This window comes from Vidua chalybeata, chromosome 3 (genome assembly GCF_026979565.1).
Source record: "Vidua chalybeata isolate OUT-0048 chromosome 3, bVidCha1 merged haplotype, whole genome shotgun sequence".
Classification (NCBI taxonomy): Eukaryota; Metazoa; Chordata; class Aves; order Passeriformes; family Viduidae; genus Vidua; species Vidua chalybeata.
Window position 1 is genome coordinate 4,859,033 of NC_071532.1, and position 27,233 is coordinate 4,886,265.

Here is a 27,233-nt window from a genome sequence, read left to right on the forward strand (position 1 = left end):
AGAAGCTCCAAACCAGAAGCTCTAAATCAGTTAAAGATATTTAACTTTGATTTATTTTCAATAAGTTGTTTACACCTCTAGAAGATGAATACCACCAGTAGGGAGCAATGGGCTAATCCCAACCTGGGCTGCTCCAAAGGCAGCTCCATCAGTGCCAGTCCCTGCCACAGAGGAAGGGGCGTCTGAAGGAGGAGCTGGGGCTGCACAGAAGGAGGAACAGGAGACAAAGGGTGAATTTGGGAAAGGAGGGTGCACTCCCTTGGGAGCAGAGGTCAGAGAGGCTCCAAGGTTCAGAGGGAACCAGCTGCAGCCACAGCAAAGGCCAGTGGTGGGGCAGGAGGGATGCAGGGGTGACCACAAGCTCCTCTGCTGGGTGTCCCTCAGGGAGTGAGTCAGGACCTGTGGGCTCACTCTTTCCTATAATAGTTAGGGCCCAGGGTGTTTACCCTGTCTGCTTGGGCAGCTGGAGCACAGGCACCCTTTGTAGTCCTGCAGAAACCCACCTGCAGCTCCAGGCTTAAGGGCCTCACGCCCAGGGCACCTCGGGACTTGTGTCCTGCTCAGGGGAATCAAGAAATAAAGCTCCTGGTATTGGTTGTGTTAATAATGACACCACACACTTTTATATATAAAGGCAACTACATGAGTATATTAACTTTGCTTCACTGTTCAATAGCTCCAGAAAAGCTGATGTTTGGAATGAGCACACTTTGGTAAATCACTCCCAAACACCTGATTTTTTGGCCTGGCCTAGAAATGAGATTAATGCACTTCTTTTCTCTCTTCATCTGCTTTTGAAATTTCTGTTGCTGTTTTTCTCTTATCTGCAGGTCCTTTAGATGAGCTGCAGATACCTGCTTGTCCAGCTAGACTGCTTTTTCTTGATATCCCCACTCTTCCTAGTATTCCTTGGAGGCTGTAGCAGCTCCCATGCCCATAGAGGAGCCCAGGAGGAGCTTTGCCTGGGAAATGGGGATTTGCTGCCTCTTAGGCTGAACAACAGCACACACTGTGGTAGTAAAGCATTAAATCTCCTCTGGCATTTCGTGTAAGAGATACAACCCTGAGGTTTTCTATCTGGTCTGGGGAATGGGCATCCCTGTTTCTCCTCTAAGGCAATCTATGAGCGGCGATTTAGAAATGCAAGTCAGGTGAAATACAGGTAATCCCCATTTCCAGTGGCTGCTTTTAAAAGAGTCAGAATGCCCAAAAAAAAGGTGCAAACATCTGCAGGGGACAGTGTCCCAGGCTTGCTTCTGACAAGAGCTCACCCCTGTGCTTGGAGGTAACTTCTCCTCCCAGCGGAGTCCTGCGTCCCCTTGGAGCCAGGAGCCTGCAGCAGACTCTTGAGAAGATGCCTTGTTAGAGGTGCCTCAGTCAAGCATCCATGGATCTCAAATTAAGAAGGAAAAGTGAAGTGAATCCATTTTTATCCTGGAAAGCAGAGGTTACTGGCCCTGCCTGGCTCAGTGGGGTGCTTCCTGCTCTCCAGAGGGGAGCTGGGGTTTGTCCTTTGCCTGCTTGGAGCAGTTTTGACAAGTTCAGGAGAGAGGGGAGCAGTGGGAAAAAGGATGGGAATAAATAAAATAAAGACAGGAGAGGGAGAAATTCTTTATGATAATACTCACTGTCCACCTGCAGAAAGGGAAAGAAACATGTTTGGGTGTTAGTTGCCCTTTCAAAAACACATAGAAATGAAAGTGCATAAATTGTTTAAAAAAACAACACCTGCCAAACTGAAGGGGAGGAGGAGGGGAGAAAAGAAAAAGACATCAATTGGAGGGAGAGTGGAAAATATTTTGATTGAAAAATGTCAACAAGCTCCCCTAGAAGCAACAACATGCAGCAGTGATTGTGTTTGTACAAAACAAGCCCTTCTTCCTGATGTAGAAGATTGATTTTATTTTTCCCATATGAAAACCAAATAAAACCCCCCCAGACATCCCAGCTCCATCCACTGAACTCCCCAGAAAACTTTGGGTTGCAGAGAGGAGAAAATAAGGGGGAAAAGCCCTCAGGCACAAAATATGACAGCAAAGTCCAGACCCCATTGACCTAAAAATAGCCCTGAGGGTTGGACTCTGTGTTGGCAATGACGTTTCAGTGGAGAAGCTCTTCCCACACATCCTGGCTCATGGCTCAAATCCAGGCACAGAAAGGGATTTTTGAGGTGTTTGGGTTGTTTGTTTGCAGGTTTAGTGCCTCGCCAGTGACTTCTAGGGTTTTTTATTCCCTAATCCTATGTGAGCATTGTAGGCCAAGAGAGACATAATCCAGACTCTTGAATGAATCTCGCAGAGTTTTGTTCTTAGACAGAAAATGAATTAGGTTAAGCAGGGATTAGAGGAGACACACCACATGCCCACTTGACCCCATGCAATCACAATTGTTTATGTGTGAGCTGGAGGAAAAATTGGTTTGGGAAAAAGAGTAAGTGTAAAAAAATTAATGGGTTTTGCAAAGGGGAAAAAAAAAAAATAAAAAGTAAGCTTGGAGGGTTGGCACTTCCCCTGGAACTGAATAGCCCTTGAGGTCTGGGGGAAAATGTATCTAAGATGGAGACAGTATCCATGGAAAGATGGAGGCTCAGTGCCTGTGGATAAATCTGGGAACATTGAAACGGAGCTTCCCTGAGCTAAGAAGGCTGGATAGGGAGGGGATACCAGCAAAAATCATGACGATTCAGGTGATGTTTTACGAACTGCAGCAGGGGGTGGTGATAGCCTGTGGGTCCTCTTCCTTAACCCTGGCATTTCCCTGGCCCTGTGAGGCCAGATCCTGCCCTGCCTGCCATACTGGAGCTGGGCTTGCTGAGCATGGAGCACAAAGCTTGCTTTCTGGGTTTTCTATTTTAAGCAGCTTCCGTCAGAGGTGAGGAGTTGAAAGTTGCCATGCCGACAGGGAAATTTCAGGCCCTAAAATAGTCAAAACTTGCTCCCTCATCATGTGAGTGTTCGTGTGCTTCTTGCAAGGGAGGCGAGGACCCAGCTAGGAGGGCGTAGGGAGGCTGTAAGGATGCAGGGAGGGAAACCATCATCTCAAGAAAACATCTGTAGGATGCTATCCATCCCCTTTCCTATACCTATAGCGTATCTGGATAAATGATCTGGGCAACAGACAGCATCAGCAATGGGGGATCTTAATGATCACAGTATTAAAAACAATGATTCTTCCAGTTTTCACTGTTACTGACACTGCTGGAGGTCTTAGGCACTGGATCTTCATAAGGAATCCAGTCCTCAGGGGGAGACACAGAGAGAAGAGGAAAATGAAAAGCGTGGTTTTTAAGAGGGAATATGTATTTCTCAAGGAGTTCTTGCAATGTGCTTGTGGAGCATTAGTGGTCCATCAGGATGTAAAAGATTTGCAGCTGTGTGCTGGAGATACCCAAAGGCACTCAGCTGCCTCCTGTTGCTCGTGGGCCTAAGTCTCCTGACATGCCGGGCTAAACGGGCTTGGGTTTGCCTTTTTCCTGCTGTTAAATCCCATTTCGCCAAAAATTCCAAAATGTGGAATTTATTTACATTCTTTAAAACTGGAGTAGACCCTGCAGAAATGCTCAAACTATTCAAACCCATGACACAGATCTGCCAGTGGTTAGGGGGCATTTTTGTCCCTTGTACATGCTTGGGTGAGGTTATTCTCCAGTCTCACAGAAGCACGAACACGAATGCTGTTTAGACATCCCCGAATGAGGAGAAAACCTATTCCCTACATATGCCTTCATAAATGAGCCCCAGCAGAGCCCACAAAGCTCCTCACTGCATTTTGACATGGAGAAATCACAGCTCACCTTCCATTTCCCACATTCTGCCTCTTTTTTTCTCCTTCCCTCGCTCCTGTTATTTTTCCCTGCTCGCCCCTCCAGCCAGTTGTCGCTTCGCAGTCCACGCTTACAAATGTAATTTCTTCTGATGTATGAATATTTCACAAGCGCTCCCTCCCTGGGGATGCTGCCTGTGAGGAGGAGGCAGCCTCTGTGGGGATGGAAATGGTAGCAAATGACAATCTTAATGAAAGATCTCTTCTCCAAGGGCGTCTCTGCAGAAGAGAACACCATCCTGCAAGAGCTCCCAGCTCGCCAGAGCACGCCCTGCTCTCTGGCTGCTTCATGGCCTTTGGCCATGGGTGGTGGATGTATGGAAAAATACAGCTCAGTCTTTTCCCAGGATACACAGTTCTGTAGGCTTGGAGGGTGTTGGGATGCTCTGGTTTGAGCTCCTCATAAATCTGTTGGAACTATCTTCCCTTCTGTAGATGCACAATGGCATAACCCAGAGAGTGACATGGTGCTTTGGGTGAAATATTTTCCACCTGATGTCCAGACAGAGGAAATGAACCACATAATTCCATCCATGTTGAAACACCTAAGTAGCTGATAATCAAAACATGTATCTATTGCAAACACCAAATGAAGCATCTTCACTGAAGCATGCACATGGGCCCCTGTTTCCCTGCACCACCACATCTCCATCCCCTCCCAGTCTCCTTGACTACCCTTTCCACGCCTGCAGGCCTCCCAGGGGGGCTGGCACCCAACTGATGTGTTTTCCTAGACACTCGTGACCTCCAGACCCATCCAAAGTTTTTCCAGCAATGTCTCCTCCTCGCTGGATCTCCACTCACTTCAGCTCAGCTTTCTGTGACCCATCAAGACTCAGAATGAGTACACAGATATTGATTGATGGAGACAATATATATATCATATATATATATACACAACTCACCCCAGCAGTATCTGTGTGTCTATACCCTACTGTATGTAGAGAGCTGCCTTATCTGTCTCTCTTAGATATCAGAGGATCTGTCTCAGATAAATATCTTTGTTACTGCTGGCAGCAGCAAGCGCCGCCCATCCCGGGCAGCGGCCCCGGTGCCGTCTGTCTCTCCGACAGTGGGTGGCACTGTGCAATCAAAATAGCTTTGCTTTCCCTTTATTCCATTGCCTTCATCTTCCAGCCCGCTAAAGTTTGAGCCCTGCGGTTCTGGAGGGAAAAGGGGGTTCAGTACCGGCAGCATCTCAAAGCTGAGGTTCGTAGATGGGAACTGGAGGATGCTTCCTTATGAAAACTGGAAAAGGTGAAGTTTCTCCAAACGGCTGAGCTTGGTTTGAGCCATGCTCTTCAATACTTCTTCTATTATTTAAGGAACAGTAAGTATTTATGAGGATAAATCAAGTAAGATTGCTGTTTTCCCCCCTTTTTTCCTTGAAAAACGTGGAGAATAATTTCTAATCTACTTTTCCAGGATGATGTTATTTTGTGACACTCCCTGTCTTATGTACAACTTCTAAATATTGAGACTCAGTGTCGTGACTTGCTCCTGATAAGAAGAGATGTGGAACTTGATTGGCATCTGTTGCAATAATTTTTATTTGGGTTTCACTTCTGTTAGAGGTGCAAGGGAGGTGCTTAAGCCTGACTTTCATCTGCCCTAGTATTTTCTCATCAGCAAGCTCTCCCTAATTAACTCCCATTGCAAAAATTCTGCCAAATTGAACGGACCTCAAGTGAACAACAGTAAGACAGTGTGGTCTGTGAGTCCCTGAGCAATGGCACAGTCACGTTTATCATGAGGGGAAAGGACACAGAAATGTTTGCCTGGATTGCTGGGCTCACCAGCTGGGCTGAGCTCGTAGGAAAATGTTGTTCTCAAAAAAAATTAAGAAAATTTCTGCAATATTAGCAAACACTGAGCTGTATGGCAAACTGTATTTAAAAGCTGAATGGATTTTATTTAAGCTGAACCACAACCTTGGCAGGGAAACCATGAGCTGATAAAGAAACAATGAGAAAACAACCATGTATTCATGACAAAAATGCAGAATTTCCTGACACCTCAAAGCAAGACCAGGTTCCAAGGTGGCCCATGCAGCAGAGTAAAACCCAGTGTGTCCTGTTGGGTGTACCCCAAAGCAGAGTTTCTCAGGCAATGGCTGGTGAGTCTTTTCCCAGTGATACGCTATACCAGGAGGTGTCAGTGTCTCCTGCCTCTGCTCTGTGTGCTTGAGGGGAGTTTATGGAGGGAGCTGCTCAGAGTTTGCAGCTGGGACTCTGGGATCTGTTCAATGGAAAGCTGCCCCTGCCTCGAGCAGAGGAATGGGACCAGCTTTCAACAGCAGCACAGCCCACAGAGAAAAGCAGCAGAGTTTATAGGGGTCAGTTTATAGGGGAATTAAAACTTCTGTTTGGTTCTTCAAGTAGAACAGGGGGATACCCACCTGGGGGGATGCAAGTCCTGGGTTCACCCTAGTGAAAATGATCTCTAAATAGGAGCAAAACACTTTAGTCAGGCGTGCCAATTAAAGTGGTACCCTGCTGAAGGAGGGTTTGTAAAACAACAATGCATCATCTCTCTGGAGGGTATTTTACCCGAGGGCCCTTCCACTCTGTCAGTCTTGGCCAGTTCACCATCCCTGAGGCAGATGAGGACCCATGTGAGGAAACTGCAACACAAGCATCTTGTGAGCCAAAAATGCTGTGTGACCCCAGGAGCTGCTGCTTGTGCCTGCAGCAGCTCGGGCTCAGTTTAGAGGACAGGCTGTGCCCAGCCTGGCACACTGGCTGTGGACACATCCATCAGCAAGGATGTAAGTCCTGCCTGGGCAATAAAATGCAAACAAAGTGAGACTGCTGAACTGGAAATGCTCACTGTCATGCAATGGGGCCTGTGCTGGTGCTGGCAGCCAGGAGGGCTTAGGGTGACCCTGCTTGTGGTGGTGGTGACATGGGATCAAGCTTCTTTTCCTAAAGAGAGCACCCCCAGGACCTCAGAAAGCTATAGTTTACTTTGGAGCTCTGCAGCAGCTAATGATTCTCCTAGATGTTTGGAGGAAGCCTTTGGAAGAATAACCATGCTCCTTCTGAGGGCCCAGACTAGAGAAAAGATTTTCACAGCACTCAGAAACCCAGTCCCTACATGCAGGGAGAGCAGGAGATGGTCGTAAAATCCCTCTGAGGTGCAGTGAGAGGCTGGGCAAGCATGCACAGGATTGGTGCCACATGGTGAACACTCACTGCAGACCCCAGAAGAGCTACACCACCAAAAGGACACGAATGTGCTGAGAGAGTCCTGCTTTTTCCACTTCCAGAAGATACCTCTTTGGCAACTGCAAAGCACTCTCCACTTTTGCAGGCTACAGCAGGTGACTGCTGTCTCTATGTCCACCTCAGGGGATGACAGCTGCTATGATGCTGGCCCATGACCAACCCCAAACCCTTTGTGCACACAGTGTGTGTCTCCTTTCACAGTCATACCCTGCTCTTCTTATTTTAAAGCAAATGACTCTGTGGGCCTCATGCCAGCACTTCAGATTCTACAGTGTCTATAGATCTCCACATAGTGCAGCTCCAGCAAGGTTCATCTCAGTGGGACTGGAGGGAAAAACAAGAGGCTCCTGTCCCAGGGGAGATGCCTGGGTGTGAGAAAACACCCGTTTCCCCGAGGCACACTGACTTTGTACACCACAGGATCCAAACTGGCAAAGATCTCAACACAGTGTCAGCCCCCCTGCTCCCTCTTGCAGAGGACCTTGGGCTCAAGGGTATGAACCACATGGGCCAGACCTTCACCCTCTCCTTCACAGCATCTTCTCTGCTTGGGTGGGCAGTGCAATAGCAGGGGAGCACTGAGTGACAACACCTGCTGCTGTGGTTGCTGTCCATATGCTTATGGGTTTTGTATATGCTGGTGGAAAAGCCAAAATCTGCACTGGTAGTGAAATCTGTGAGGTTTTACGGCAAGTCAGGCAAGTATGGCCCTGTCATTGCTGTCAGAGCTGGAGGTGTCCTGTCATTTTCTATCTAGAGTTTCCCCTGAGATTCCTCCCACCAGTCTCCCATCTTTCTTACTCCAGTGGGAGCAGAAGCCCATCGCCCAAGATCTGTCCCCACCATCCCCTTCCCATACAACAAGTGCCTCAGTTCCTCGTGCCTTGGCTGGCAAAATTAAATTCTGCCTCTGCAGCTGGGAAATGTCAAGCTTTGCCCAGACCTGCGCCTGTCCAGTGCCCACACAGGCTGCAATGCCTGGAAAAGCCCAAGGCTGAAGCGCTTGGCTCGGACTTGTTCTCCTGGCTTTGCTCACCATCACTCCAAGTGTGGACATTTGTGGTTGGTGTGGCAGAGTCACAGCCCTGGCCTGAAGTCCTTGCTATCAATAAGATGCCCTTTATGAAATTATTTCTGCCAGGGTTATTTAATGAGAAGTGTTTTGCCTTGTTTTATCTTGGTCAGATGCCTCGGTGGGGCTGGCAGGAGGTTTGCTCCAGCGGGGCCGGCGTCTCATCCAGGAGCCAGAGGCTCTCAGAAGTGGCTTTTCTGAAATTAGTCTGCTTCTGACTCACAAACTTGTGTCTTGCTTTCAGATGAGAGAGAGAGATAGAGGAAGGATGGGTAAATAGGCAGAGATAGAGGAAGGATGGGTAAATAGGCAGACTGGTGCAAGTTTTATTCCAGGCTCTGCAAATTGCTTTAGCTACATTAGAGATGGTGGTGGTGGGCTTTAGACAAGCAATTCCTGCCTGCTCCTTCCCTCTGAGCAGAAAATGAGAGGATTTCACTTCCTCACCAGGACCAAAGCACAGTGCTGGGAAGGGGAAATGACTCCTCCCTCTTGTGTGCTGTGGGGGCCTGAGAAGCAGCACGGCCAGGAGAAGTGCACAGGGCTCCATCACCAGGGCTGCTGGGTTTGCCCAGGAAACCTTCACCAAAATCTGCTGCACTTCCCACCAGCCTTCCCACATGCCTGAGAGCTGCAGGAGGAAACTCTGCATGAAGTAAGCAGCCACAGGGAGGAGCAGGGAAGGAGCCAGCAACAAGAAGCTGGGTAAAACTTCATGTGTCCCGTGTCCCTTCCTGCTGGATACCTGCTTCACACATGGTGGGTGAAAAGCTCCCAGGAAATGATTTCAGAATGTGCACATGATTAAAAGAAAATTGCTGTTTTCTTCCTGCTGGCTACAAGAGAGCCAAGAGTACAGCTACACACCTGGCTGCAATTGTTTAATTATTGGAAATTCAAATTATTGGAAATTTGTATTTCACTGGATGCATTTAGAAATAATAGCTGTATTTTCCAGTGAGGCTTTGGATACAGTGACAAGAGAAGCTTGTAAGATATTTGTGGGGTTTTCACTTCTGGAATTGGTTTATCTGGTGTTAAAGAAAATCTAATTCCCTCCCTTGCCAGTCAAAATTGTTTTCCATCGATTCCATGCCCTGGGGAAGGGCCCAGAGTCACGAATATGGCATTTCCTGCCTGGGAGTTGGACCCGTGTACCCTAAATATGTGTGTGTACCCTCACACAAACTAACATATCCCTTCTTGTTTACCTAGTTCAGCCTCTTGTGAAATACTTCTACCAGATTCTGTGCATTTTCAGCCCAATTACTCTGAATTTAATTACCCAATCTTGCTAAAACTGTTTAAATGCAATTAGCCAATGCAATTATCCAATAATAGAATAAGTCCAAAAATTAAAAGCAGCAGAAGGCAAAAAAGAGGGGAGGACAAAAGAAAACAGAGGCATTTGCATCAGATTTTAAAAAATTAATTTTCCTATTTGACAGTACGGTGGGAACAACCCTCTGCAGCTAGAAAAAGATTGGTTTTAGAGTGGGGAAAAAACCAATCCCACCTTATCACTAGAATTCATTCTTTGACAACAGTTTCCTGTCTGAAAATGCTACTGCAGGGAAAATTCTGTGCCATTTTCCCTGAGGTCCTCTTCAGCCCCTGGAGGCACGAGAGATGGCGTTGCCTTGTTCCACATGAGTGGGAACAACAGTGGTCAATGTCCCATGAAGAAAAATGCATCCAGAACCTGCTGGAGCTGGCTGGTGATGCTCTCCCGTGAAAGATGCTGAATTTTGGGGGAACCACTTGGGGATGAAGTGGGAACTTTGCTCCAGATGTGCGGGCAAATGCTTTGCCATGCACAGCAGCAGCATCTCAAAAGTTTGCATCCCCCTTCACCCAAAATGGCCCTTCCAAGGACATCATATGGTCACTGAGTCAGCCTTCACTGAGAGGCCCTGAGGTTGAGGGCTACTGATCAGCTCAGTCCCTTTCTTTGCTGATTCTTCACCGTTTTCTGCACCATGTGAAAAACCACATTAAACATCCAGACACTAAAAGAACACAGCTTTCCCAGCTCAGTAATGAAGGTTATAAGCCAAATTAACAAGTCAAGACTTAATTCCATGTATTCACTTTTCATTCTTCATTTCACTAATTAAGCAAGAAACCTGGCTCATAAATTGGTATGATTAAAGCAATTAAGCAGCATAGAGTACACCCTTAACTGTAAAGCTCATGCAACTGTGCAGATCATAGGTTGCTCCATCTGTACTTGTTTGCTTAGCCCACTCTGGACAAAGTCCTAGTAGATTCTGAGCATTTAATTGTCAACTCTTCTTTTTTTACGGTTCATTGCTTGCAAGCCCACAGATTGGACAGACATCCAGAGACAAAGGGCCAAATCCTGCCCAATCCTGTCCCACTGGGAATGAACTGAATCAACAAGAGAGGCGACCGTGCTGCCAAGGGTGGGACACGGCACTGCCCGGCCGCTCATGCTGCACTTTGGATTGAGCAGAAGTCGGAGGAAGTGGTGATTTACCATGGAGGAATTTCCTACCTCCTACCTACCTTGCAAGACCCACCACAATGACCTCCTGTCCCCATTAGCTTCCCCTTTTCAGATCAGGCTGGATCTCAAAATTTTTCCTGAACACTTTCTCCGTTTCCAGTTGGCAGCATGGGGTGGCCAGTCTCCCATCACAGGGCTCACAGGAGTCATCCTTGAGTATTATATCCTTGAGTATTACCCTCATATAATTCATCCTTGTGCATATCCTGGAGAACCCTTGCTGCTCCCCTGTCTTCCTGCTCAGTACCAGATCATTAAGGGACCAAGTACTACCCAGCCACACTTGCATAAAGGTGCTGCAGCACTGGGGGTATCTGAACCCTTCCTGGCAGTGCACACAGTCTCCTGGAGGAGAAATTATAAGAACACCTTCATTTAATTCTGGGGATGTAAACCAGAGAGATCAAAGTGACTTGTACTCCCATCTCAGCCATTCATCTCCAGGTTGCACTGGGGTGAAAATGCCATGAGGCTTTGGCAGGCAGATCTCGACCCTTCATTAGCTGAGCCCAGCTGAACATCTCCCTTCCTGCCTTGTTAGGAGCTGTGGCCCCTGCAAAGGTAAGTCAGGATTTGGGATGGATGCAGGGAAGGAAGGGCAAAACCTCCAAACACCAATATTTTTCTGAGCCCCAAGGCTGTAGGTGAAGCAGCACATCTGCTGGCTTGAGGTGGATATTGTTACTGGAATTTGGGATGCCTTTTGGATTAAGCATCACGCAGCACTCACAAGGCTCCACTTAGCTGACATGTCTGAGCTCTGCCTGAAAATCTGATCTCCCTGTCATTACTCCTAAAGCTGTCTTTGCCTCTCCTTCTTTCTTTTCTGATTCTTTTCATCCTGGCCAGTTGTAACACGCACCTCCCTGTTAAGTTCTTCAGATGTGCTGCTCTGTTTTTACTTGAACTAAATAATACCTGTGCTCTTTTATCCCCCTTTCCCAGTGTTGGCCCTTCCCCCAAATTCCTGGTGCAGGCAGTTTGTTTTCTATGGTTTTGCCTCAGCTGAGTTTGGTTATTAAATGTGCTTTCTTCTTTCCAGGGAGACTCCTGGTCCAACTGCTTTTCCAACATGTGAAGTATTTCCATGTCTTTCCTCCACTCCAAGATTTTGTTGTAACGTTAAAAAGGTAGCAGCAACCTTGGACACCTCTATTTCTGTCCAGTTTTCTAAGGACACAAGGTTTAGTTAAGGGTACTATGTGTGGGCATGGTTGCTGATTCCCTCACAACTTGAACCCATCAACCAAATTTAATGAAGGTGGACAGAGGGTCAGAGGGCTCGAAGACTTCAGGCTCTGAAAAGTCTCATGAATACATCTGAGTGAGCAGACAAGGAAGATGCTCTGTGTTGCCTAACCAACAGGCACAATAAACACTGATTTTTGGGCTAAAAACTCAAAAATATGATCCAAGGGTTCAAGTACCAAAGGCAAATTTAGAGCATGCACTTTTTTTTTTTTTCAAACCTCATGCTTTTGAAACCATAAAGTCTCATGCTTTTGGAGGGACCTGACCCATGACTTTTAAACCCTTGGGTATGGAAGCAGTCATGCTGGAGTCTCCTTGAAGCCAGGAGTAGTTAATAGACCATCTCAACCCCTGGGGGGGTAGAGCCTCACCTCCTCCTTCCTGCTGGTTCCCTGCCATGCCATTCCTAGAGGCAGGAAAGCAATGCTCCCAGCCTGGAGCTGTGCTATTTCATCCTGAGGGCACAGCATGGGACAAAGCAGATGAAAGAGCTGGGTGTACTGGGTAATCCTGGGCATGTCTCTTTACCTTCCTGTGCCTCCACTTCTCTGCTCATCCTGCAACCCTTGTTGCAGAACCCAGACATCATGTGTCTGTACAGCACCCCTACTACAGCGTTCCCACCAGGCTGAGCGTTCAGGGAGGGAGTACACCAAGTCCTAAAACAAAATAGCTATGGGAACAGCAATCTCACAGGATCAGCTTCACCTTAGAGAGCAAAGGGGACAGCCTGTCTTGTAGGAGTCATTGCTCCAGGGCTTTGTTCCCTGGATGGGTTCCCCTTGGCCAGGGTTTGTCTCACAGGCACTCATCCCAAACAACCCCGAGGAGATAAAAAGCTAAGGTGGGGTAAGAGAAAGAAATGTAAGAGCAGGCAGGAAAGGAAGGCAGAAACTGGGACAGAGAAAGCAGGAGACAGCTCTCAGCTTTGCCAGAACAGGTAGCTGCTGGTTCAGGGCAAGATATTCCTACTGGAAGACAGAAAGGCTTCCTAGCCCCAGCATCCTGTGTGCACAGCCCCTGCACAAGCAGCCAGCCTGGAGAGGGTCAGCACTGCTCCCTGCTGAGGAGCACAGCTGAGAACAGCCACGTTTGCTACCTACAGTTCCCACACGAAAAAGCCCCTCAGCTGTCACCCAGCTCCCGCCTCCATGCAGACAGCTATTTACAGGATTTCAATGGGTAGGGCCGAAACGACTCCATGTGCAGAACTGCCACTGCCAAAGGAAGGAGACGGGGGTCTTTGCAAAGGGCTTTAATAATCTCCCTGTTGCTCTGGCTGGCAGTTTTCGGCATGCATCCCACATTCTTCAGCAACCCTTTCCTTAGCAATGAATAGGCTTTTAGCGCACTCTCATAATGGTTTCTTTTCCTGTGGCACTCAGAAAAAAAAAACTTTCAGTGTGCTCCAGAAGCTGCCTCTGCTGCCTCTCCTTATCCACCAGAAAGATGTGGTGGCTCTGCTCAGCATATCCTCTGCTGCCAATAGAGCCACTCTGTCACCTCTGAAAAAAGGTGGTGTGTGAGCAAGGAGCGGAGGGTGGCCTTGCCTCTCTTCACTTTTCTCAAAGCTCCTTTGCAAGCTGGGGGTAACAAAGCTAAGTAGGACCTCTTCACCCTCCCCCCAGAAGCACATGTGTCCCACAGATCAGCAGCCCCAGTGCAGGATCAGGGGCTTCACCCTGGGGCTGACTCCCTGCTCTGTGGCTGCACTGTGCCAGAGGTGAATTGCACTCCCTGATGCAGGAGGTCTTGGCTCTGACCACAGGCAGGTGGAAAGTTCACACTCCTCCTGCCTTGTTTTTCTCATCTTAATTCCCAGTTGGGCTATTACTCCAAAACCTGCAGTAACAGGACTGTTACAGAGCCACAGCGGTGTGTAATCTACTCTGCACAGGTATGTTGTTGTTTTGTTTCACTTGGTTTTGATAATGATGCTGCTTCATTAGGGAGCTAAAATTGCTTCAGTTCAGGTGAGTAAGAGGCCTTTGGAACTCCCAGTAGGTATCTCACAAACCTACAGTAGCCTAGGCAGCTTAGACAATTGTACAATAAATAAAGTAAGCTCAGATTCTCAAAGGCTTTGAGATCACTGAGAACTACAAGCTCCAGAAAAAAACCTATGTACTTTCCTATGTCTAGCTAAGAAATGTGTCTGAAACTGTGGAATTTAGGAGCAAAAAACTAATTTTCTATGATGCAGACATGTTGGGAGGAAAGGTCTAGCTAAGAAACGTGTCTGAAACTGTGGACTTTAGGAGCAAAAAGCTCATTTTCTATGATGCAAACATGTTGGGAGGAAAGGGAGAGAGTAGCAATGCAACACCCTGCTGTGACTTCGAAGACTTTGAGGTTATTTTCATACCAACCTGCAGACTCATCACACAGTGTTTCTGTGTTTCTCCTTTTTTTTGAGTATGCATTTACTGTTTTCCTTAGACATATGCGACTGCCCTGTATTTCCACATATTTTTATGGCTCTTTTCAGGGTTAAAGAGAAAATCTGCATCAGCCCTTTCTCCCAGATCAGGAGAATTACTTTGTGAGTCACACGGGGAGCTGGGACAGCAGTAAATATAAAGGTAAGTTTGAGGTGGGTACATTGGCACATGCACTGGGAGATGTGCCTCTGCTTGACTCCATCTACCCATCCCTCATTAACAGCACTTGATTCCAACATGCAATTCCACTGAATATTTTGCTGAAGGGTGGAAATCTCCCAGGAAGTGTATTTCTGTGAGTTTCATAAAAATGGCCAGGTTGGCTGAAGAGAAACCTCCACTGAGGAGCTGCCTGAGCTTACCTCTGAGCAGAAATTCAAGGACTGACAGCCTCAGAGACCTACAGCCTTATTAGACTCATGAGCCTAATAACATCTCCTGAGCCAGAGTGCCAAATTCCCTTCCTCATGGAGGAGGGAATTGCACTTGGTGTCTGAACAGCAGCCTTGGAGGACAGAAGCAAAAAGCTGTAACACCTTCTTAAATCTGTATCTCACAGACTGTAGCAAACATGGAGATTTTTAGTGGATGCAGTGCTGGTAGCTACCTGTCTCCACCAGGAGAGGTGCAAAGGGTGACAGAAGCATGCAGTGAGCTCTGCAGAGGATTAAACACTTCTCTGGAAAAGAGATGATGGGGTTAAAAAACCACAGCAGGCAAATTTCCAGGTGGAAAATTAATGGAAGGCTTTTAAATCAAGGACCACCTGGAAACATCTGAGTCGCAGATTGTTGGATACTTAGAAAGTATGCTCTTAAAATACCACATTCTTGCTTTGCTTACCCTTATGTTCTTTTCCAGTTACTTCTCAAAGATGTGTTTGGTCCCCACGCTGGCTCCCAAAGCTCCTTGGTGTGGCCACTGCCACATGCTGCAGTGAGCTGGGGGCATGGGAAGACAGCCTTACAGTGGGCAGAGGGCAGCTGCCTGGTCCCCTGTGTTTCTTGGCAGAAGCTTTGTCATTCCTGTGTGCTGTCATCCCAGTTTACTGTCACCCATAATCAGGGATACAGTATTCATTGTCATACTGTAATCAGGGATAAAATATGTAAGGATAGAGATTCCCCTTGTTGCTTCTAGCCACTGAATCACAATCAGCGTTCAGAAATTGCTCACAATTTTTTTTTTTTCCCTAATGTGGCTTTTTATAGCATATTCCATACAACTGATGTAAATCAATGCATGCTCTGCTTGTGTATGGATCCTTGAATGCCAGGCAAACCCTCAGATGTCCAACTTATCCACCTCCTGCCAGTGGCAAGGCACTTTATCAACCCACTACCATGGGAGAAATCAGCAGGCACTTGGAGCATTTTCAAGCTCTCCATTCAAGCATGCTTCCCATGGCCGAGATGCACCGGTCGCTTCCCTCGCTTCTTCGGTAGCAAAGCTTCATTGCTTGTTTTCAGATCAGCCCTGCTTGTTTTGAAAAGCCTGACCCTGAATTTCCCCCACCAGCTAGAGGCAATGTCCCCTGCTAGGACAGGTTGTCACATATCCAAGATCTTGACTGTCTGTACTTGTTCTTGCCCTTTTTTCCCTACTTTTCCCTGCTTTTCCTTGTTTTAAACTCAAAGAAAAAACCTCAGGGAGAGCTTATGAAGGAAAAAATTCTACTATTCTTGGGGGGTGATTGGTTTTTCTTCATATTTTTATATTATGATAATTTTGGAAAAGGGAACAACACACACAGTTTAAAAATTACTCTTGCCTCAGTATAACTTTGTTTCTAGGGCCATCAAAGGATCCTTAGAGTAAACAAGGTATGTGTGTGTGGGTATTATTCTATATTTTTCATCTTCTTTCTGGTAAAACTACATGTGCCTTTGAAGGATAAAGTTAAATATTTACCCTAGGTCAACCATCCCTCTCTGCAGAGTTTAGATTTTGTTGGAGTTTGGGCAAGCAAGTGGTATTTGCAAAATTCCTTGCCTGCCTCTGCTATTAGAAAATGCATTTACAGATGACAGTTTTTTTTCCTACTCAGAATATTTTTGATCAGGTGTGAGCACTTACCCATCCTGGAGAAATGCTGAATCAACACGTGACACTGTGGTAGGATTGTGTTTGGGACTGTGTTATTTCAGTTGCTGGCCAGCAATAGTCTTTGGTTCTGTCATCACAGGGGGTTTCTTTCTGTGGTTTCAGATGTCTTGAAGTCTGGCTCATCCTGCTAAATCCAGGTAACTAGGCTAACCCATCCTGCATCCAGCTTGCAATGAGGTGAGCAGGCCAGGGCCACTGGGAAGAGCAGAGGAACACATCTCATGTTCCTCCCAGATGCAGATGGAGAGGATTTTGCAATGGGGCTGGAGTCTGTCCAAATTGCTTGCCATCCCAGGCCCAGCAAAGACTTCTTGCCAAACTAAAAGTCTGCACACCAAGAAAGTGCTCTAGGCCTTCCTGCCTCAGCTCACGTGCTGTGGCTCTTCTGAGGACTTTATTTTGCTCAGTAGAAAACAAAATCTCTCCCATGTGCTCTTCATGAATCCTCCTCATAAAAAGTCCACACTGTAATACAGCCCCTTAGGACACTGCAGGCTGCCCAGCACATCTCCATTGGGAAGCTTGGGAGCACCTTTATTCAGGCTTCTTGTGAAAAACATGGCTATAAAATGCAACCCTTTCCTGCCCTCTTCCCTTTCATCTTGTTCTCTCCTCCCCACCATGCCTTTGAGGCATCAAACCACTTCAAATCAAAGCAGTTGCAGGAGATGACTGATGGATGACTTATCTGGAATCCTGCTGATGTTTCTATTGGGTCTCCCAAGAACAGAGAGCACACAGCAGCCAGACCCAAGGAAAAAGCTGCAGATGACCTTGCCAGTATTAGGAAGAGGGAAATAGCAGCAGGAAGATGGGGAAAGCAGAGGTGGCACAATGAGTGTTCCCTGCACTCCTGCTGCTATGCAGGTTTGTAGGAAATGTGGCCTGAGGGTTACTCTAACCTGTGCCAGCTGCTGAGACTTGTATGTACCAGGCATGAGACTCAGGGAGCTGCAAACAGCTCTTTGAAAGCCTTCCTCTCCTCCCCTAGCAAAGAAATGAAAATCTGATTTCTTCCAGTCTTTGTGTTGACCTTCCGCAAGTGTGAGAAACAATGACCTCTGTTTCCTAGGGGCATTAAAATCCTACATTTCCAGCGTGTTATTATAAGTGTCCATCTATACTGATGTGCAGATGAAACATAGAAGGGAAGGACCTGGTTTCCTTACAGCCATTAAGATTTTTTCATTCCTTCTACTGAGGCTGGAATTTCAAATACCTACCATCAAAAACTGGTATTGAGTTGAATTTGACTGGAAAGCAGAATGACATCTTCCTTCGGGGGCAGTGGTGAAAACTATATTGGCTGTTCTTTCACTGAAAGCAAAAGCATTAAAGAAAATTTTATTTAAAAGCAACTGGATTTTTTTTTCTGGTTGTTTTGTTGTTGTTGCTGTTGCCTGTTTATGATCCCTCTGCTGATTTCTGGAGGAAGAACCCTAGCCCTATGCTGGTGAAAGCCACTTAAGCAAAAAAAAATCTTCAAGTTCCAAATAGGGAAAGTCAAAATCCCTAGTTTAGGAGCACCAGCGGGGTGGACACTGGAAACATGCAGACTGACTCACTGGAAAACTCCCAAGATCTACAAGCGCTGAAATGAAAACATGACACAATGGATCAGTCAACGATTACTACTGAATAAGCCAGCGGGCTTCAGGGTTAATCACTGAAGCCATCCATGAACTTTCACAGGGTGGAAAAACAGTTAGCTTTGCCTAGAACATCTTTGGGATGATGTCCATTTGTATGGTGGGAGGTTCATGTGCTATGTCATCTTCTCGTTGGCAAAAGCCAATTGTCATCTGGAGGTATGTCAGGAGAGGAAGGATACCTGTTTGGATCAGTATTTGAATCAAAAAATCAAGAGAGGAGGGGAAAGGAAGGGGAAATTAGGGGGAATTCTCATGGTGTCATTGATGAGGGAGCTCGACAGCAGCATCCCTATGTCAAAGTGTTGTTTTGAAAGGGTTGGCTATCACCAAACAGCCCCAGCATGGCTTCAAGAACTTTCACTGGGATCTACTGTCGCCCTGTTCTTTTGAGAGTTTTAAAGTTTTGAAAGTTTCTTATGCTTTCTGATGTTTACATATTTCTACTGAATTTTCTCACACTGTTCATATAAACAATGATTGTTTTACATTCTTCTTTGCAGGTGGAGAGAATTGATGGACTGTTGGTTTGACCAGTGTGGTTGGAGAGGTGGCAGTTTCACCCTCCAATCCACTGCCACTTTTACTATTCTATATAGAGTGGAGTCAGAAAATAAAGCTCAGTCTTTAGGTTCTTTTCCTTCCCCTTTTGCATCTAGCATCCGTGTGTGAGTTATTTCGCGTCGTAGTGTGACAATCTACAGTTCTGGAGGTGTGTGCTCCTGGCTGTTCTCACAGCACTGCTCTGAGCAAGGTCAGTGCCACAGGGACGTGGGGGGATACTCCAAGAGAGGAGTCTACTGTCATATGGTGGAAAAGGTTCTGTGTTGGCTCTTGCACTGGTCTCATACATGTGCTGCTATCAATGAGTTTTCTGATTTGATACATTCTTCTTGTTCACATCTCCCCTTGCTTTCAAGTTTGCACAAGGGAACAGCATTTATGTTTGTTGTTTGGTTTTAGAATCTCTTCTCAGCTGAAACAAGGAATAGATTTTTCTATTTATTTTTCTACTTATTTTATAATTTTCTGTTGTCGTTTCTTTTCTGCTTTTCTCTTTTCTTTTTCATAGGTAAATTGAAAGAAAAAAAAGTTGAGATCGGGAGAGAACAGCAAGGAAAAATGCATGGAAAAAATGAAGCATGACATTTTCACAAGGAATGCTCTGAAAATATTAAAACCATTTTAGAAATGCTTCTGATCTTCTTCTGAGAGAAAGAAACAATTACATTGGACAGTAACTTGTTTATTATTCACAAACCTATTTGCAGAAAAAAATTCAAACCTGATTTTTAAAGATCTATGTAATTTTTTTGTTCCTTTTGAGGAACAAAAGGAGTTGTGGAATTGTATGTCTTTAAAAGTGTTTGCAGACACTTGTTTTCCTGTTTAGTCTCTGTTTCCTATATCTGCTGATTTGATGGAACATTGATTTACAGACTTCCACAAACCAAGTATTACTCAAAGGGAATGTTATCAGGAAAAAAAAAAACAGAAATCAATAAGAATGTGTTGGTATCGTGAGTCTAATTTCAGTGCAAGAGCTAATCAAGACTTTTCATCAAGCTCCAAAGTGGATGCTGGTGGACACAACTGCTTGTCAGTCGTGCTGTTACCTATTTACACACAGAAAATTCCCAGGAGCTTCAGCCATGGTATAGCGATCTTCAGGTCTATCCATGAGATCAGAAAGCAGAAAAGTCTTATTAAATCGGGATTATTATTGCATCACACCCTGTCAGTCTCTTTAATTAGTGCAGTCTACTCGGAAAGCAGATGTGTGGCTGGTTGTTTTCACAGCGCGTTTTCTGCTAGGCTGTGCTTTGCTGATGTCAAGGGAATGAGCTGAAATGGAGCCCCTGACAGAGTCCAAACACCAGCTCGAGCTCCTGGAAGTGCCCTTGTGAGCAAACATGACAGTAGTGCACCCACGGGGCTCTTGTGGGTTTGAAAGCCCCAAGTGCCCTTTATCAGCCCCATGTATAATCACAGACACCGTCTGCTCCTCGGACAAGCACCTCGTGTGCTGAGACATGGGATTCCTCAAGGAAGGGTGCTCAGAGTCCCTGTGTCCACATCGCCCTGCTCCAGATGAACCCACGGACCTGCTGAATGGCTTCGACCGTGCAGACAGGGGACACAGACACAACCTGTCCTGGTGCAAGGATGGCTCCTGCCTCCATGAGAAGTTCCTGGAGAGGAGAGGGGGACACTGAGGGCACATGTGAGCCCCGCTGATGGGGACAATTGTGAGTTGTGAAGACATTGAGGGGGGATCTCTGAATGGACAGGTGAGCTGTGGGAGCACTGATGGGGATGTATGCAAACCATGGGGACACCGAGGGGGACACTCGGTGAGCTGTGGGGACACTGAGGGGGCACGTGTGAACTATGGGGACACTGCAGGGGTGTGTATGAACCATGATGATACTGAGGGGGGACGATGAGGGGACACGTGTGAGCCACAGGGACGTGGACGCAAAAAGAGGGGACACTTGTGAGCCCGGGGACACTGAGGGGACGTGATTGAGAGGACACGTGTGAACTGTGGGGACACTACGGCGGTGTGTACGAACAACGGGGATACTGAGGGAGGACAATGGAGGGACAAGTGTGACCCACAGGGACACGAAGGCGGACGCTGTGGGGAAACTTGTTAGCTCTGTGACACCGACGGCGATGCGTGCAAACCGCGGGGAGACACGCGCGATCTCTGGGACACCACGGGCACACTGAGGAGGCCTTCAGGACCCGCAGGGGCCTCACGCCGGACGGGCGCGGGGGGCAGCGCGGCCCTGAGGCGGCCATGGCGCGGAGCCAGCCCGGGCCGGGCGGGCGGGCACGGGGCGGGCCCGGGGCTGGGCGCTCCCTCCCCCGGGCGGGGCCGGTGCCTCCCGGGCCGGGGCGGGGGCGGGACCGCCGCTCAGTCCGTGCCTGGAGCGCCGTACGGTAGCGGCGCACGCGGAGTCGCCGTTCGGCGCAGCATGGAGGCGGCGGCGGCGGCGGCAGCGGGTGAGGGCAAGGCGGGCCACGGCCGGAACGGCCATGCCGAGGGCCCGGCGGCGGAGGAGCGGCGGGGCGGCGGGGCCCGGCTGCGGGGCTGCCGCGCGTTCCTGCGGCGCAACGCGCTGGTGCTGCTGACGGTGTCGGGGGTGGTGGCCGGCGTGGCGCTGGGGGCCGCCGTGCGCGGCGCGGCGCTGGGCCCGGCTCAGGTCTCCTACCTGGCCTTCCCCGGGGAGCTGCTGCTGCGGATGCTGCGCATGGTGATCCTGCCGCTCGTGGTCTGCAGCCTGGTGTCGGGCGCCGCCAGCCTGGACACCCGCTCGCTCGGCCGCCTGGGTGGCATCGCGGTCGCCTATTTCCTGGGCACCACGCTGCTCGCCTCCGGCCTCGCCGTCGCCCTCGGCTTCATCATCCGCCCCGGCGCCGGTGCCTCAGCGCTCAACACCCAGCTGGGGCTGGCGGGCGAGCTGCCCAAGAGCAAGGAGACGGTGGACTCCTTCTTGGACCTCATCAGGTGAGGCCGCCCCGCTCCCCTCCTTCCCCCGCCCTCCCGCCGCTGGAGGATGATGACAGACCCGGCAGTGTTGCACTCTGCAGCCGGGGAGCCCTCCTCTTCCTTCTCAACCCCCTTCATCTTATCCTCCTGCATCTTCTCATCTTCCTGCACCTTCCCCTCATTCTTCACCTTTTCAACCTCCTTCTTTATCGCTTTCATCTTACCATCCTCCTCATGCTAATCCTGGCTTCTCCAGAAGCACGGCTCTCTGCCCAAGTACCCGCAGTACACCGGTCAGGTGTAGGGCTTGATGCTCTGCTTCTACCCGCTTTGTTTTTAATTTTGCCTGGCTGGCTGCCAGGATGAGTCGAGGCTTGCTCAGAGTTCTGGGTGCCTAGGCCCGTTTTTGGTTCTGCCCGGAGGGAAAGCGGCTCCTGGGTGCCGGCTGCAGGGCAGGCTTTCCCTGGCACCTTCCCCTGCCCTGCTGCCTGCTGCTGCCTGTCTCCTGCGGGCAGGGCAGGGCTGGGCAGCTCTTCTCATCCCTCACACACACCTTTTTCTTTAATTCTCCAACACTTTAGCCAGTCTCCTCACCCAGATGTCTACCTGCCTCTTAGAGTGCCCTGCCATAGATGTGGGCATGGAAAGGCAGCCCTGTAATTCCATGGAGGGCATACTCTAAACGTCGTCCAGTGTGAGGATGCTCTGTAGGTTGGTGAGCTTCCCTTCCTGCCTCTGCACCTTTCAAAGGCAAGACTTGCATTCCCCAAATCTGTCTGGAAACAAGGCTTCCACTTCTAATCAGATTGAGTGTTTTAGCGTATCTTTACTCCTCCTTGCAAAGTTGCAACCTTCACATTTTTTGTTTTTTCTCAAAGCCCATGTCTTGTTGAGATCTGTCTGGCTTTTTAAGTAAGATAGGAGCTCACAGACAAACGAGGCAGGCATCCAGATGGTGCTTTGAGTGTTGGGCTTCCAACTGCATTTCCTTGTGCTTTGCACCCAGGTGCAAACACAAGAATAAGGGAGGTGACCTGAGTGTGTCACAGCCAAGTGGCTGGAAAGTTGAACTTAGTGGATATCCTGATTTTTGGTTTTGTTTTGTTTTGGTTTTTTGTGGGGGGGTGGGTTTTGGATTGTTTGCTTTACTTTTATGAGTCCAGTTTTTTTCAGCTGAGATACGTTTTTGCTCTGTCTGGACAAGTGGATGTAGCAACAAAGATAAAAAGACTTTCTAAAAAAAAACTCAAACCAACCCCAAACCCAGAGCTGTACTTACAAATTCAGGTTAATGTCCTTTTCTCCCCCTGAGACAAGTATGTTCCCTTTGGATAGAAAGTAAGTCTGGTTTGTTCCATTGGCAGACATGTACTCAGTGTCCTCAGCTCACCTCTCCCTCTCTTAAGAACCAACAATTAAGGACCTTTCTTAAGGACCAGCAGTTCCTGACAGCATGTTAAGAAGGAATAGCAGGACAACGAGAGTAGGTAGTCTGGCTGTGGTGGTGATATGTTGTTGAGTGGAGGGGAGGGAGGTGAAGGAAAATTGCCAAAAAAAAAAAAGGAGTAGGCACACCTGGGAGAGCTGGGAAGATGCCTGTAGTGGTGGCCCCAGTGCATCCTGGTGTGGCTACTGTACCTGGTGTTACATCCCTGTGTCACCTGGCAGCATGGAGTAGGATGGAGCTGAGGAACAGGCCAGGGATGTTCCAGTGAGTTTCAGGCTGTGGGTAATATCTAAAGTTCAGAGCAGACAGCTGTTTCTTGGTCTGTAAATGCAGGTGTAAAGTTCATCTTCAAAGGGGTTATGATGGTGATGGGATTGAGTCCTTAATTCCAGAGTAGGGCTCATAATGATGAGACTTGGGTAAAGCATGGTGGGTTGCAGAGGAATTTCCTTCTAGGAGACGAGGGGACAGGAACTTTCCTCCAGTGCACGTATAGGGGCTGTGAATACATCTTTTCCTTGGAACCCCAGGGAAGGGCTGTTGCAGCCACACTGTTGGGCTGTCAAGTTGTTACAGCAGTGACAGTGAAATCCAGTCCAGAAAAGTTGTGTTTGGACATAGCCATTGCTAAAACTTTCAGTCTTAGCACAAATCCCTGACAGACTGAGGGATGGGGAGAGAGTATGTGATTTTCAGGAAATAAGATCTCTCTCTCTGCTTTGTAATATTATTCTTCTAACTGTTCTTGACAATGTGAGTGTTTTGGTTTGAGCACTGAACTTGGTCCCTGCTGTGATGAAACTTAGTAAATTCATCATGAGATAACAAAGCCTTGATTCTATAGGGCCTGAAGGGTCAAAATGATTGCTTTTTGTGTGGGTGGGTCTTGCAGCATCCTCTTCTTTTATCTCGTTTAGCCATGAAACTTTCTATTAAATGCAAGAAAACTGTTTTCAGTTGTGGCACAAGACTGACTGTGTCCTTCAAGGCTTCCCTGTTGCGGGGTTTCAGAGGAGAGGTAAAAATGAGTTGCAAATGGGTAAACTGAGTCCCCCATCAGCACTGAAAACCAATGTAAAACATGACCCATCAAAGAAACAGCAAAGAGGAAAGCACAGCTGTGTGTCACTATTTGGTTCTGCAAGTCACTTCTGCCTTTGGGAAGTCTTTTAGATAATGATTCAAGATGTTGCTTTTCATTGTTGCCGTGATGTCTGGAGGTCAGCTTAGTTCTTGGTTTTCTTTTTCAAAGTCTAAAGCTTCATAAATGTGCATCTAGGCATGGAGAAACGACCTCTGGAAAAAAGATTTATCTTGGGCTTTGGTATCAGATGAATGATGACTCACTGGTGAACCCAAAGGCTGTCTCTGTTTTGTTTTTGACCATTGACCATAACCTCCAGGTCTGATTTGTCTGGCTGGAGGTGCTGGAGCACCCTCCTGGTTTCCCTTCTGGCAAGTGCTAGAGGCAAGCAAGCCTTGAGCAGGTCTAGTCAGGGCTTAGACACACTGTCCTCTGCCCCAGGACGTGGGGTGGGGACAGCAGAGCTGTCATAAAGTGCTTTTGTGCCCCAAAGCAGAGATGCTGATAGCTCATCTCATCTCAGGTGTATCAGGTGGGCAGCTCCTTGGAGCTTCCTAAAGATGAGCATGGCCTAAGGCAGTGATCATGGGAGGGGATTCCAGCAAGAGTTCACAGCTGCTTCCACAAGGCTGATTGCTTTAAAAAAGGCACCCAGAAACTGGGGTGTTCCCTGAACTCAAGGCAGGATCTTAGAATTCCTTAAGTCTGTCAGCAGAAGATGAGGGGAGTGGAGGGAAATTTTAGGATTTCTGAGGTTTTCCGTTACTCATTTTTTTTGGTGGAGAAGATAAAGCAACAGAGACCAAAGAGAGCTTGTGAGCTTGATTGTGAAGTGGTTGGCAGCTGGAGGAAGGGGCTGGCTGGGCTCTGGGGCTCAGCCCCCACTTGAGAAGGTGACACTGTGGTTGTGTTGGCTGTGCTTGTGCCCTGCATGTAACCAGGGAGAGGGAGTCCCAAGGATGGGACTCCAACCACCTGCTCACACAGCCCACCTGCAGCTTGTTGGAAAGCAGTTGAAACAGCAGGATCAAGTGTTTTGCAAGAATCTATTGATCTGTTAACACTTTTGATGGGCAATTGTCACGACTGAATGTTTCAATAAGGTCAGAGTTTTGTTCTAGCTCTGATTTGTATTTGCTGATTCAACAAAATTGAACAGTTTCACAGGAACCTATTGATCCTGTCAAAATTTCCATCAGGGTGATTGTAGCATTTCTCTTTTCGGTGAGGTCAATGTTTTGCTGTCATTTTATACAAAGGACTTAAGTGGAGGATCTCACTCATCAAAAAAGGAACATTTCAGCAGAGTATTTTACCTTTTTTTTTTTTTTAGTGGAAAAAAGGATGTGAGACACAGGCTTTCTTTGCCCAATTTTGGGATGAAAACATGTTTTGCAACTGTGAAATTGGCTTTGGGGAAACAAATTCTGTTTTTAATCCAACCCTAGTTGTAACAGTCTGGGAAGGGAAGGCGGTAATCCCTTTTTTTTTTAATAGGAAGAGTGCACAGAGATCCACATATCTGCCCCAAGCAGTAAGGTCAGGGTTTCCCAGTTTACCAGGCAAGTCTGCAAAAACTGTTTAAATTTTATTGCTTCTCAGTGCCCTTTCTGTCTCTCTGCCAGATGTTACCAGCTGAGCTGCCAAAGGGATGCAGCTCCATTTCTTTGCTCCAAGTGTCTTCAGAACCACAGGGAAGGCAGACATGAGCACGGGGAGGAGCATCAGTTGTGTTTTGCAGGCTGGGCTGCAGAGCGGGTGGCCAGAGTGGGCCACTCAGGCTGTGACCCTCTCCTGGGCACCAGTTGCTCCAGTAGCACTTGTTCTTACAGCCTTGGTTTTCCCAGTGAGTCACCCAAAAAAGCAGCCATGAAGGCCATCTCTGAAATCCCAATGTGGAAAGACAGTAAAATGTGACTGTTAGAGGAGGAGGGGGAGATGCCACCTTTGTGTTCATAAATAGAATAAAAAGTGTCCAGGCAATGACTGCAGTTACGCCAGGAGACAGGCTGACTTCTGGGCTTGAAGCTGATGTCTAGTTCTTAAAGTTTGATTTGTGTCACTTTCTGAGTCTGGAATGAGTTCTGTAGGAAGAACTCAATGTTTTCATTCATGTGCCTGCACTCTTAGGCAGGGTTTTTTAGTAAGCCTCTGAACATTTCTGCTCCTTTCATTTGTTGCCTTTTACAACTGACTCCCCCTAGTTATGATTTATTTTGCAAGCATCAGAAATACAGACTGGGCCATTAAGACAAAAAAGTGTCAAATATCTGCTATAAGTAAACACATTTTCAAGTTTCTCTGTGTTAAAAACAAATGCACACACTCACAAATATGAGTATGTACAGGACATGTATTGTGCATCCACATATCAAAAAGCAGATGAGGAAAATTGCTGTGTGATATTGAATGAAAATCTTGGGACAGAAAAAAAACCAGAGGTACTGGAGGAATTTGAACTGGGCTCTGGCATTTTGCCACAGATGGCAATAAAGTTCCTGTGAGTGAACTTGTACCATTGAAAAAAACCCCTGAAAACTGGAGATAACCAACACAGAATATTTTTTGTAGTCTTCCTCAAAAAAGTATTTTTTTCAACAGCAAGGTTTTTGGCCTCAGAAGTGGAAACTTTTTGAAAGAAGCAATGCGAGAGGAATGCATAGTATTTTAGGGTTTCATTCCATTTGCCTGGATTTCCCTTCATGCTTTTGCTGCCAGAGCAAAGTTGTTTGCAGAGCTCTAGCAAACGAATCATTTAGAAACAGTTGTTAATAATAATCCCTTACACATACAATGGAGGAGTTCCTGTGTAATCCTCATCCTGCTGGTGGAAAGATACAGGCCTGTAAAGAAGAGAGCAATTTGACCATAATATCAAAATGGAGAAGGAGGAGAGTTACAGTTTTCTCCCTTTGCCAGCTCCAGGTTCCCTTAGTTGTCTGGGATTCCCAAGAGTGGATGTTGCAGCTAAACTAAGATTTCTATTACAGCAGAAATACAGTGGGATCTTCCTGGATAGTAATGGTCCATTTTTGACTGGTAGGAGCAGCTTTTCACAGGAAGAAAGGTGCATTTATCCAGCTGTGCATAGGGAGATGGTGTCAT

At 47.4% G+C, this 27,233-nt stretch overlaps 1 protein-coding gene and 1 long non-coding RNA gene across 3 annotated transcripts in view; one reads left to right on the forward strand and one right to left on the reverse strand.

The window, feature by feature from the left end:
* Nucleotides 1-19,606: 19,606 nt before the first annotated feature.
* On the reverse strand, nucleotides 19,607-21,394 carry LOC128785111 (uncharacterized). Its single transcript, XR_008429758.1, has 2 exons — nucleotides 21,320-21,394; nucleotides 19,607-20,290 (listed from the first exon to the last, which is right to left on the reverse strand). It is a non-coding gene; the product is annotated as an uncharacterized LOC128785111 (long non-coding RNA).
* The window catches only part of SLC1A4 (solute carrier family 1 member 4), a 33,865-nt gene continuing 27,681 nt past the window's right edge, over nucleotides 21,050-27,233 (forward strand). For both annotated transcript variants that reach the window (XR_008429757.1, XM_053937324.1), the window contains exon 1: nucleotides 21,050-21,615. Coding sequence is in view for 1 of the 2 variants with exons in the window: in XM_053937324.1 (XP_053793299.1) it covers nucleotides 21,083-21,615 (533 nt within the window). In the remaining variant the exon portion in view is untranslated. The remainder of the gene's footprint in view (nucleotides 21,616-27,233) is intronic.